Here is a 13,479-nt window from a genome sequence, read left to right on the forward strand (position 1 = left end):
ATTTGGGTTCAGCACTTGTTTTAGGATGAGCTAAATTATCTGTTGCAAGAACATGTCCCTTGCCATTATCTTGCAAAAGCTGAGAAAATTTTGGAGACACAGCACTGAGGATAGTTTGGTGCCTAGTATTTTTGTGGGTTGTCTTATTTGTTCTTATGCTATATGAGAAAACTGCAAAGTATCTGCAGATGGCATGGGCTTTGGAGGTCCACTGAGCCGCTTCTGAAGCCTAATGAGTGCTTTGCAGCCAAAGGATCCAAATGTCATTGAAATTTGGGTTTATCCATTTTGCTGCTGATTGGTTCTTCAGGAATTAGGCTAAATAGAATAAATAAAGAAAGAAAGAAAAGAAGATGTTGGCATTGCACCCTTTGAAAGGAGTGGGATTGCCATCACCTGGATGTTTAAGTTTGGTCACCTGTGAGAACTGTACTGAATCAACTTCATGTGGGGTCTTCTGGGCTGTGCTGGAGTAGGTGCCTGCACAGTAAAACATTCTGCTTTCCCTCATTAGCTCCAGGATACTTGGGGTGCTCTCTTCATACCTGCTTCCTGACCATATTTCTCCCCTCTCCAGGTTGTTGGAAGAAGGTGCAGATGTGAACACAAGACACAAGCTTGGCTGGACAGCTCTCATGGTGGCAGCCATCAGCAGGAACTCCAGGTATGTGCATCTCACATCCTTCTGACTCACTTCAACCTTTTCCTAAAGCCATACTGAGCTCTGTAGAGAGTTCCCATAAAGTTTGGGATGTGTTGTAGAGCTTAACTCAAGGGAGCTTGTCACTTTCCTTATGGCCAGTATGTGGTGTGACAGATCAGGGCAGGCTGCTCCCGAGTTCTGCAGATGGTACAGCTGAACTGATGGTGCCATTCCGCAGCAGCTCTCAGGTTTTGGCCATGGATGAGCCCATACCTGTAGGATGTTGTTGTGGTGGGTACCCCACCAGCCAAAATCGCTCCTGTAAGAGATGTCCCATCCCTTCTCACTAGTGGGGCTGTGGCTGGGGCTTTCGTTCAAGCCTTTCTGGCGCAAAAAGGCTGAATGCTGTGCCCTTGCTCCACAGTTCCCATGATGATCACTCTGGCTTCTTGTAACCTTTTAAAGACACTCCTAAATATATTCAGTCTACAACTAAATTCAATTAGGGTTTTTTTATTTAAGGAAAAAAAAAGAGAAAAAGAAATCCAATTTTGGAAAATGTGGGACAGACGGGAGAATGAGCTTTGATGTTACAACCTCTTGGGGATGCTTTACTTAGTCACAAGTTCATAAGCAAAAAAGCTTAATTACTTGGGAAAACACAGGATTAAAGCAGTGCACAAAGGCTGAATATCCGCTCTCGGGTGACACTATTCCAATCCATGTGCTGAGTTCGTGTGTGGTGCAAACTTTGATGTGTGCTATGACAAGCTGAAAGTCGTGACCTCCTCAGGGAGCTCCTTAAGACAGGCCCAGAGGTGGGGGCTCGGGACTGTTTGTTTAACTTTGATGTCCGAGCAGCAACGGGCCCTGTTATTTGCCTGTCCACGAAGGGATGGGCTTGGGAGCCTCCCACCTTTCCCAGTGGACAATGGTCAGCAGCAGAGTGTGACGACTGTTGACCATTCCGAGTGACTGGTGAAGCAGAACAGGGCTTCCCGGGTTGCAAAGGCTAAGGGGAGACAGGGAGAAAGGCTGTTCATGGGACAATAATTACCTAAAATCAGGCCTAAAATCAAGTGGAAATGCTAATGAAAACATCTTGACAGTAAAAAATGTGTGGACTCCAGACTGATCCTTGCTGAGAGGGCAGAGCCATCACCGCATCTGTCTTTGTTGTGTACCTGGCCAAAAGAAAAAGGTTTTGGCTGTGTTGGGAAAATTCTGTTTATTTTTCCCACATTTTGGATGAATACTGACTTAAATTGAAAATTAAGAAGACCTTGAATACCTGAAGCTCAGTAGAACTTGTCTCCATATAGCAGAAGAGTAATTAGATACTGTTGGACTTGATGATCTCAAAGGTCTTTTCCCACCTTTGTAATTCTGATTCTGTCCTTTATGGAGGCAAACATAAATGCAACCCAGACTTATTCCGTCTGCACAATGCTCCGGCATTGTGCTAGACAAGGTTTTGACCCACAATCCTGTTTGTAGAATTGTAATGTCCACAATGCAGAGTGGGAAATGCTTGAGCTGGAACATGACCCACAGAGAGTTTGAAATTCCTTACAAATGGTTTGCTAATGGACCTAGTCCACAGGATGAACTGTGTAACTCAGACTAGACATTGTGGCCAGGGTGTACTGGGGAAGGGAGAAGTCACAGGCACAAGGATGCAGGATGGTTTTGTTTTTAGAGTGTGGTCCCTCTGTAAAAGGTTATGCTCTAAATCTGCTTTCTCCAGCCACAGCAACTGATCTCACAATCAGAATCACGGGTTGGAAGGGACCTTGAAGATCATCCACTTCCACCTCCTGCCACAGGCAGGAACACCTTCCACTAGACTTGGCTGCTCCGAGCCCTGGCCAACCTGGCCTTGAACGCTTTCAGGGATGGGGCTGCCGCAGCTTCTCTGGGCAGCCTGTGCCAGGGCCTCACCACCCTCTCAAAGAAGAATTGCTTCCCTATATCTAATCTAACCCTTCCCTCAATCAGTGTGAAGACATCCCCCCTTGTCCAAATTCCTGTGTAATCCACCTGATGTGGTGGATTTGACGGTGTTATGACTTCTGGTCCTTAGCTTCTCAGGCCAACAGCTGCTGGAGAGGTGAGCTGGGCTGTCCCTGGCTCAGAGATGGCTGAGGTGCAGCCAGCTGAGCAGGACCTGCAGGTACTGTTTGCCTGCAACAAGATCAAGGTCATTCCAATGTTTAATTTACTGGCTCTCTCACCACTTCCTCTTTTACTGCTGCTGATACCTGCACAGGTTCCTCAGCATGGTTTTGAAGGGCTGGGATGCTGGGAACTGAGATGAGTGTTTTCAGCTAAGAAAAAGGAAGCCTTCATCCTCAGATTACTGACTTTCCAAAGGTGTTTTTCAGAGAAGAACGATGTTTTCAGTCTCCACTGTGCCACTGGTGATTTCTGTGACCTGTCCTTTAGCTTTGTCATGTTTCCCAATTTCCACAGCCCTCACTCTTCCAATTAGACAGCCCTAGTCCATCTGTTTAATTTAATTCCAGAGGCACTGCTTTAATGATTTCTGTCAGTTGCCATCAGCTACAAGATGAAATCCTGTGTGCTGGAAGGCAAGTTTGGGTTCCATCTTTTCTTTTTACAGCAAAACAATGATCATCTTCTTCCTCTTGGAAATGTCTTGTTTCCAAAATGTGGGGAGGCATTAAGGCAAATTCCCATGGATAGGTCTCCAGGAGGACACTGGTGTCTACCTGGGAGGGGAGATACAGCAGTGGATCTAGTGGAGAGGGACATTTAGGATTCCTTTTTTACGTGAGACAGAGTCAATATCCAGGTACAGGTAGTAATTGGGTCATGGGCTAAAGACACATTCGCTGTGACCATGTTTACAGGAGCAAAGAAAGGTTTTATGCTGTAATTCCCGTTGCTGGCGGAATTACTATAGCATTGGCATATTTTTAGTATTTAATCTTTAATTAAATGCACACTCAGAGCTTTGTGGGGTTTGTGCATTTGTTAAAATAAGCAATAAAGCTATCATAAATGAAACCCCAAAGCAGGTAGGACTTCAGCTGTGTGTCTGTATTTTGTAGCATAGTGACCTTTTCTATATACAGCTACTCCAGTTTTTATCATTACCACAGAAATAAAGTCACAGTGAAATATCAAATAATCTTATCAGCCTCCTCTGAGGTAGAGAACTACTTGTGTGAAAGGGGAAACTAAGGCACAGAGCAGCATGGAAAGTCTGAGTCTCAGTGGGATAAGTTTGAGTAGTTCTAAAGAACACTGGAGCCTTCTTCTGTTCCTGTTCCACAGCACTGGCACAACCCCTGGGCAGCAATTCTGAAGGGGGGGGCTAGAGCATGAGCACGAGTCTGATGAGGAGTGGCTGAGGGAGCTGGGGGCATCAGCCTAGAGAAAAGGAAGCTCAGGAGGACCTTCTCACTCTGTAAAATTGCCTGACAGGAGGGTGGAGCCAGGTGGGGGTGAGTCTCTTCTCCCAGGGAACAAGGGGCAGGAAAAAAGGAAACAGCCTCAAATTGTGCCACGGGAGCTTGAGGTTGGCTATTAGGGAAAATTCCAAGCCTGAAAATGTTGTCAAGCCCTGGAAGAGGCTGCCCAGGGCAGTGATGGGGTCACCATCCCTGGAGGGATTTAAAAGTCATATGGATGTGGCACTTGGGGACAAAGTTTAGTGGTGGCCTTGGCAGTGCTCGGAGAACAGTTGGACTCAATGATCTCAGAGGGGTTTTCCAGCCTAAATGGTTCTGTGATTTTAGGGTTTCCAAAGTTTACTACATGGCTCAGGCAGTGGGGAGGAGCACCTGGGTGCACTCATAGGGGTTCCTTTCTCAGAGGTTCATGCCTGTGCTAGGCTCCATAATGGCTTTCACAGTAGCAGCAGCAGCAATACCCATGTCTTAATTGGGCAGAGGTGCTCCAGCCCTTGGAGCATCATTTTGTCCTCCTCTGGACTCACTCCAGCAGCTCCACATTGTTCTGATTTTGGGAGGCCCAGAGCTGGAGGCAGCACTGCAGGTGGGCTCTCACCTGAGAGGGGCAGAGGGGCAGAATCGCCCCCTCCTCTGCTGCCCATACTGTGGGATCAGCCCAGGGCATGGGTTTCTGACAGCGCACTGTCAGGTCATGTTGAGCTTTGTCTTCCTGTTTCACTGGGGGCTTTAGCCTCCAAATCCCTCTTGACATTTGCCCACATCATCTACTCATCGTCATTTTCTTTTTGCAGCTTTGGCTTCCGGCATACCCTTTCTTCTTCTACCTTCCTCTTCAGGAACTCTTTGCATTTCTTCACCTTTGCTTCTCAACACCTTTCTTCTGGGAATTACCAATGTCAAGTGACTCCTCCCTGAGCCTCGGCTCTGCTTTTCCTTCTCTGCCTTTCTGTATAGATCAAAGGAGCTGTGGGTCAAAGGCTCTCCCATGGAACCAGAACCAGCAGAGCTTGGCCCAGCGTGGCCTTGTCCCATCCCCTGCCCTCCTCCAACCCTCCTTAGGGAGAGGAGTCAAGAAGTAGTTTTCTCCTTGCCTTGGTGTACATTGCTGGGAACTGTGCCTCTTCCACATGTGCATTGGAGGTGCTGTGTGGCTGTTTTATATTGGTAATGACAATTCCTCATGCGTAGTGATATTCTAGTGGGTTTGTTCTGAGATTGGTGGAGGGTGACTGATCTGGAGCTGTTCCCTGTCTACAGGCAGTGACATGATGAACCGGTGCAGTCTTGTTATCTATATTAGGTACATACATCTGTTCCATGGGGTTTTTTTCACTCCTTTCACTTTAGGCAAGTCATTCAGAGCTGTCTGCAGTGGAGCTGGAGAAATATCTGAGTACCTTGGGAAGAAGGTATGGCGCAATGCATCACCTGTCAGAGAGCTGAGGAGTTGGGCATGGGTTTCAGCTGTGATTGACAGAATGTTTGGAGGGTCTGATCCTACAAACTGGGGCATTGGCTTTCAACCACTCCCTTTCTGGGTGACCACTTGGCTGTTCCTGCAGCTGTTACCCATGCCTCTGCCTTGGCAGCACCCCCATCTCATCCTTCTTTTCAGGGATGTACACCATCTGATGTCTTGCAGCTCAGGCACAATATGATATTGTCAGTTTAGCAGGTTCTTGCACCTCTCCAAGCCACAGAAATGGCTTCTCTTCACGTTTCCTTACTGCTCCAGGCAGGGAGCAGGGCTTCTAACACTCCTCAACTCCCTTGCGTGCCTTCACCCTGCCTTTGAAGCATGATTCACCTCATCACACTCTTAAAGAAAACTGAACAATATAACAATTACCACCCTTTTTTTCCCTTTTTTGGATTCCATAATCCCTTTTTATCCCTGTTTGATGAGTCAGTCATTTTCACCTGGGTCAATAATAACACATCACAGCATGAAGGATTGCTGCAGGTGCCTGGCTTTCTGTGCCATAGGTAGATGTAAACATGCTCCTGGGAAGGCACACATCCACATTTAGCCTCATCTGAGCAGCAGCTCCTCCCAGCCCTCCTGCCCTGCTGAGTTTTACACAGTTAAGATATAACCACACAAGGATCTTCTTTGTGTCCAGGCAGGACATGTGGCTCCTGCCAGAGCTCAGGGCAGCCGCATATCAAAACCCGCCCAGGCATTTGCATTGTGCTGATAACACACGGTCATGGGGATCACCAGGCTTCTTGGTTCACCAACCCCAGCTGCCGGCGCCTTGGTCCAGGCACAACGTCTCTCTTGACGCAGCCCCAGTCACCTCCTGCCACCTCACCATTGATTTCCCCACCCCCTGTATTGTATATATGTATTTATTTATTGAACAATATGTTAGTCCAGCCATTACAAGCAGAAAGCACTTTCCCCAATCGATTGAATTGCCCAGCCAACTCTAGCTCAGCATTGCCCTCTGAGTCATCACCGGGGTCAATTTAGATTTATATTAATGCTGATGAATAGGCTCTGTCTCTAATCCAATCAAAACTTGATCAGCAAATTAAAACTCAGCTTGTTGAGGCTGTTGAGCACAGGTGAGTTATGGAGGGAAGCTGGAGCAGCCCAGCTGGACAGTGGCGTCCCACTCCTAGGATCTGGAGTGGGGTGTTGTTCTGCCCCAAGGCCTCACAGCAAGAGGAGGAACACAAAAAGTGTATGGGCCAGAGAATCCTCTGTTTGAAACTCACTTATAATGGGATGATTTGGGTTTGGGAGGGCCTTAAAGCTCATCTTGTTACAATCCCCCTGCCATGGGCATGGACACCTTCCTCTAGGCCAGACTGCTCCAAGCCCTATCCAACCCGGCCTTGAACACTTCCAGCGATGGGGCTGCCACAGCTTCTCTGGGTAGCCTGTGCCAGGGCCTCAGCACCCTTACAGGGAAGAATTTCTTCCCAATATCCCATCTAACCCTGCCCTCTGTCACTTGGAAGTCATTCCCCCTTGTCCTGTCACTCCAGGCCCTTGTCCAAAGTCTCTCTCCAGTTCCCTTGGAGCCCCCTTAATCACCCGCTTTTGCAAGTCCCTTCCTTTTTTCCAGGGACATTCACATGCTTTGAGTATAACTGCTGAGTACAATTCCTGTGCATTTTCATGTTGCTGTTACTTTTCCTACAGGGTAATTTGCTTGAATGTCCCATTACCTGCAGATTGGATAGGTACAACCAATAGCTGTGATTCCAGGAACATCTAGCTGATGGAGAAGTGCCTGGAGGGGTCGGCACATCCCAAAAGCAGGAGATGAGATTGAAAGATGATTGGAAAGGGAGGCTGGATGTGTGATGTGTTGTCATTAGACTAGTGCCAGGATTTTGGCACAACAGATTTTGCCAGGAAGCAATGATATCTGTGCTTATTAGTAAACTTGAGCCTCCTGGCCATCATAAGAGCTATGAAAATGTTTCTTACCACAGGGAATATGGTGCAGAGGGTAATTCACAGGGAGAGCAGAGCAGTTCTGCCACCACCGCCTGCTGCATCACTCTCAGACCACCTTGCATCTAGCAGTTGTGGTCCTCTGCTCAACTTCTCACAGAAGGTCACTTCCCAGAGAAGAATGCTGAATGTGTAGACAGTGAATGAAAAGGAGAGGGCTTCCTGAGTATCCAAGAGCACAAGGAGGTAGTATCTGTTGGAGTGCCTGGGAAGAACACTCATTTCAATGTAGTCACTGAGGGCAGGAAAGGCAGATGGCTGGAGTTGTCAAGGAAATGACAAGTTGTATGACTCCCTCAGTACCTGGAGCTTACTCATGGGCTAATGTTGTGGATTAAAGTCCTACACTGGGACTTGGGATCATTTCCCTTAAAATGAGGCAGATTCAGGGACCTGAGGGTATATCATAGCCTGTGAGCTAAAACTGAAGTAGAGGGATCTCTTTGGTGATGATAGCCATGCAAATGGGGTACTAGAAGGGTGGTTTGACCATATCAGAACCTGTGCTTCCAAAGACTTGAGTGATCCATGAGGCCCAGCTGCCTGGTGGGGATGCTGGAAGCCCTAATTGCAAGGATCACAGTAAGTCAGCTGCTAGGGCAAGATCATCAAAGGCTTAAGTGCGGCACATAATTTCTTGCCTGAAGGAGTTGTCCAGCCCTATCACAGGGTGCCCAGGGCAATGGTGAACTCCCCCTCCCTGGAGGGATTTAAAAGCTGTGATTCCATGATTCTATGATGGTTTCTGTTCAGTAGGTAGATGTCCATCTCTAGGAGCATGGAGGTTGTCAACACAGGTCCCACAAAAAAACAGGACAGAACCTGCCCTGCCGTCTTCCATCCTGCAGCTCCTGTTTTCATGGGGACCTCCTCTTCAACGTCTTTGGTGCAGTTCTCTTGATGACTGGGTTGACCACAGCAGCACCAAGTAGTGGAGATGCAGGATGTTTCCAGAGGAATCCAGCACTGGATCTTCCAGAACTTTGCACAGATCAGTGACCTGGATGTGGCGCGTCTCCCTGTGTTCCACAGTCTTTGACAGACGGTACAGTGCCAGACAGATGCCAAAGATAGGTCTGACCTACCTAATGACCAGAGGTGGGAGAGCCTGGGCTGGTGGCCTGCAGCTGCATCTATTCTGGATGTCCAAGGCCATGCAATTGGCCTCACAGGGCTTTTCTTGGAGCCAGACTGCTCCCTTGCTTTGCATTTTGCTGCAGCCAGAGGGCTGGTAAAGGTCCAAGTTCTGAAGCAGAGGTGGGACTGGAGCTAGGCATGCTGAGCAGCCCTTCCTAGAGGTGCTGGAGGAATTTCAGGATACATTTTGTGTCCCATGCCTTATCAATGCTCCTAAGGTGGTTCAGAAGGATCTACAGGCTTGTTGTGGCACTCCTGCTTGGTATTTCCTCACTGATGTGGCCTTAAGGAGCAGTGTAGCAAGAGAGTGTAGACATGTCTCTTCTGAACATGGAGCAGATATTTAGATCAGTGTCTTTTCCCTGGCATCACACTGTCTGTTCTCAGATCATAGTGTGGCCTGCAGAGGATGCACCACCACAGAGGCCTGAGGATGAGACAGGGAGATTATGTCTCACTGGAACTTACTGAAGATCATGGGTCATCTCACACACTTGAAACAAGATCAAAACTACTTAGTGAACTGAGAGAAACTTCAGGCTCATTTAAGAGATTTGGGTGGTAGAGAGTGAGCACATCTGTGATGAGAGGCTGCTCTGGGCTTCATGGATTCCACTGCTGAGGTCTGTAAGTACGTGAGGTGATCCACCATCAAGAAAGATGTCAACCTGTTGGAGCAAGTACACAGGAAGCCATGGAGATGCTCCAGGGTCTGGAGACAGGCTGAGAGAGGTGGGGGTGTTCAGCCTGGAGAGAGGGCTCCAGGGAGAACTTAGAGCCCCTGCCAATGCCTAAAGGGGCTCCAAGAGAGCTGGAGAGGGACTTTGGACAAGGGCCTGGAGTGACAGGATTAAGGGGAATGACTTGAAAGTGACAGAGGGCTGGGTTAGATTGGATATTGGGAAGAAATTCTTCCTTGTGAGGATGGTGAGGCCCTGGCACAGGCTATCCAGAGAAGCTGTGGCAGCCCCATTCCTGGAAATGTTCCAAGCTGGATTGGATGGAGCGTGGAGAAACCAAGGTCTAGCAGAAGGTGGTCTAGTGGAAGGTGTCCCTTCCTATGGCAATGGGGGTTGAAATGAGATGAGCTTTAAGGTCTCTTCTAACCCCAAGCATTCCAGGTTTTTATGATCCCCAACCTTAGTGCCTGTTCTAAGCCATCAAATATCTAATTTGATCATGGCTGTGCAATTTGATCCATTCAAGAACCTCTGCATTGTAGCATGCTCTTGATGACTGAAAAGGGGAAGGGTCATAATTGGAAATTGCTGTTTGCAGAATAAGAGCCAGAACCTCTCAACCTAAATATTATGGAACAAATGACGTTGTTGAAATATGGATTTAAATGAAATATGGATATAAATGGAGTACAGATGGAAATGAGCTCTGTATGCTCAGAGGGATTGCCTGAAAGGAGAGTGGAGCCAGGTGGGGGTCAGTCTCTTCTCACAGGTAACAAGTGACAGGACAAGAGGAAACAGCCTCAAGTTGCACCAAGGGAAGTTTATGTTGGATATTGGGAAAATTTCTTCCCTAAAAGGGTTGTCCAGCTCTGGTGCAGTCTGCCTTGGGCAGCGGTGGAGTTCCCATTCCTGGAGGGACATGGGATGTAGTTTAGGGGAGAATGATGCCTAAGATTTTTAGCTTTTTATATTTTTCATATATTTGTAGCTTTGTAGATTGCTAAAGCATAGCTGTAGCTTCTAGTATTTTTCCTGTCTTTCCTCCCTACGTTTGGGTACAATAAGCTAACCTTATAAACACATTCCTAAATATTGTTTAGTCTTATTCCAAGAAGAGAACCAACTACAAGGAGGTTCTCTTTTCCAACCAGAATCTGGACCAGACTTGACAAAAGTGGGGCAAAAGCAACCTCTGGACTGCTTCCAGTGAAGCAAAACCCCAGGAATTATTACCTAACCAACTAACCTTTTAATTGGACAGTATATGATAAGTATACTAATCAGCTAACCTTATAAAAATTGTAGAATTACTATACCATGTACAATTTTCACCATATTGTGTACCTGAAAGCTTTCAAGTAAAGGTTTTCTTTTATATTCACTCTAACATTGTTGGGAAGTTCTATTCTATTTTCTAGGCAACAGTGGGCTTGGCAGTTCTGGGGGAACAGTTGGACTCGATGATCTTAGAGAGTTTTTCTGACCTAACAATTCCATGATTCTGTCTCCTGCCCCCACCCCCCATCCTGGTGCTGTGCTCACTAGAGGTGATTCTGTACATGGTGAGGAGCGCATCAGTGCCGGTAAGGAGCCGGCCTCTGTTGTACCATGCTCAAATAATAAAATCACCACCTTTGATTCTGCTAATGCATTTATAGGGTAAATGAGAGAGGAGCTTAAGTTAAATTCCAGATGTGACTTGACAAGCCACAGCCTGCAGGTACATGTCAGTCAGGCTGCGGCGCATATCGTTGTCAGCCTGTGAGCCATGTCACTGGTGATGAATGCTAACAAATGAGTTACTGTCTAGTTGTCATGAGAAGCCTGCACGCTGGAAAAAAATTTAAGAATTAACTGGCTTCAAGCTGCTTTCAGAAAGAGTGAGAAATCTAATTCTGGCCTGATGATTGTTTGGATTCAGAAGCACTGAGTGAGAATTTCCACACCAAAACCGCCTGGGCAGTGTGTCCCGTGTGTTCTGTCCTGCTGCAGCATGTTCATAATATGCAGTATTTGCTGGCAGCCCAAAATCCATGTACTGGACTGATCCCCAGCACCATGTGCAGCAGGGCAAGGGAGAAGATTCTGCCCCTCTGCTCCACTCTGATGAGACCCCAGCTGCAGAGCTGCATCTGGCTCTGGGGTCCAACATCAGAAGCTGCTGGAGCAAGTCTAGTGGATGCTAAGGAGATGCTCCAAGGTCTGGAGCGCGTCTGCTCTGGAGACAGTCTGGGAGAGCTGGGGTTGTTCAGCCTGGAGAAGGGAAGGCTTCAGGGACACCTTAGAGCCCCTTGCAGTGTCTAAAAGGGCTGTAAAGTTCAAGTCATAGAATCACAGAATCACAGGATTGTTTGGGCTGAATGGGTCTTAAAGCCCATGTCATTCCACCCCCTGCCATGGGCAGGGACACCTTCTGCTAGACCAGGTTCCTTCAAGCCCCATCCAGCCTGGCCTGGAACACTCCCAGGGATGGGACAGCCACGGCTTCTCTGGGCAACCTATGCCAGGGCCTCACCACCCTCACAGGGAAGTATTTCTTCCCAATATCCCAATCTAACCCAGCCCTCTGTCAATGGGAAGCCATTCCCCCTTGTTCTGTCCTTCCAGGCCCTTGTCCAAAGTCCCTCTCCAGCTCTCTTGCAGCTCCTTTAGGCGCTGGCAGGGGCTCCAAGGTCTCCCTGGAGCCTTCACTTCTCCAGGCTGAACACTCCCAACTCTCTCAGCCTGTCTCCAGAGCAGAGGTGCTCCAGCCCTCTGATTATTTTCAGAGCCTCCTCTAGACTGCTTGCTGTAGAAGTTGTTTGCACTTCTTGTGGTAGGATGGCACCTTTAATATCAGAGGTTCAGGTGCTGTACATTGCCTCCCAAAAGCAATGTAGTTTTGTGTCCTTTAATCTTCAGAATGTTACAATAATCTTCCTTTTTGCAGGGACAGGGGTGACCTTGAAGCCAAGGTCTGTGTCTAGGAACATGCCTTGTGCTAGGAGCATGTTCTGTGCGCATCTCCTCAGGAGGATTGCATATCTCTACAGTGTCACCCCTTCCTCCAGTGCCTCCCCATCTCATTCATTTTACCATATGCTGGTGGAGCTCTACTTGTCGAAATGTTCAGTTATGGTTGTGGGTTAACTTCCCTGGAATGTTAGCATTCCCAGGAATATTTGAGGAGGGCTTTCTGAGCACTTCTCAGTCTCTGAAGGGCTTCAATTCCTTATCTACTACTTCTGCCTTACTTTCCTTCTGTTTTGTGACAGTGTGGTAAAGGCTCTGCTCACAGCTAATGCAGATCCAAACCTTGGGGATGATTTCAGCAGTGTGTATGAGATTGCCAAAGAAAAAGGCCTCCATTCCTTGGAAGGTAAGATGGTTTGTGTGTAGCTACTGACATCTGCTTTTCAGGTCCCAAAATTTTGTTTCCTGATCTGACGTCATGGGATTTTTTGAGCTCATTTCATCTTCTTCTATTTAAATGCAAAGTAATTGATGGTACTTGGGTGAGTGTGTGTCTGAAGGGGAAAGAAAATTTATGTAGGTACTATATAGAAACAATAATTCAATTTACCAGAGATAAACTGGTTTTATATAGCCAGAGCATAATACAAAGTCATAGATAGGAATGTCATTCCATTGACCCACATGCAGCCATGTCTTGGGGAAGGAGAGGGGTTCAAGGCAGTGTATTCCACTGCATTCCTATTAAGCAGCCTTAATCCAGATCTTATGAGAAGCTGTGAAATGCAGAAGGACTTGGCCAATTGAAATAAAGCTGAATGATGTAAGTGGTTGCAGTGACTGCTGCTGGGTATGGGCAGGCATCAGTACCAGCTCTCATCCCCAGAAGCCTTTCCATGGAAACAAGGTCATTTTCTGCAGAGTCACATCATCTCATTATGGATATTCTTGGCAGATCTCAGGTTCCACTCTCACCCCTTCATTATCCTCATCACTGGGTTGTTGATGCAGACTCAGAATCATAGAATCATGGGATGGTTTGGGTGGGAAGGGACCTTTAAAGCCCATCCAGTCCAACCCCCTGCCATGGCATGAATGTGTTCCACTAGGCCAGGTTTCTCAGACACCTGCTTTGTTTATTCAGACCTATTT

General features: G+C 47.4%; 1 protein-coding gene across 3 annotated transcripts in view; it reads left to right on the forward strand.

Moving 5' to 3' along the window:
* CLPB (caseinolytic mitochondrial matrix peptidase chaperone subunit B) overlaps positions 1-13,479 on the forward strand; it is a 73,423-nt gene that overhangs the window by 14,797 nt on the left and 45,147 nt on the right. For all 3 annotated transcript variants that reach the window (XM_032098026.1, XM_032098020.1, XM_032098011.1), the window contains exons 3-4: positions 578-664; positions 12,630-12,733. In XM_032098026.1, coding sequence (XP_031953917.1) covers positions 578-664; positions 12,630-12,733 — 191 coding nt within the window. The remainder of the gene's footprint in view (positions 1-577; positions 665-12,629; positions 12,734-13,479) is intronic.

Source organism: Corvus moneduloides, chromosome 2 (assembly GCF_009650955.1).
Source record: "Corvus moneduloides isolate bCorMon1 chromosome 2, bCorMon1.pri, whole genome shotgun sequence".
Classification (NCBI taxonomy): Eukaryota; Metazoa; Chordata; class Aves; order Passeriformes; family Corvidae; genus Corvus; species Corvus moneduloides.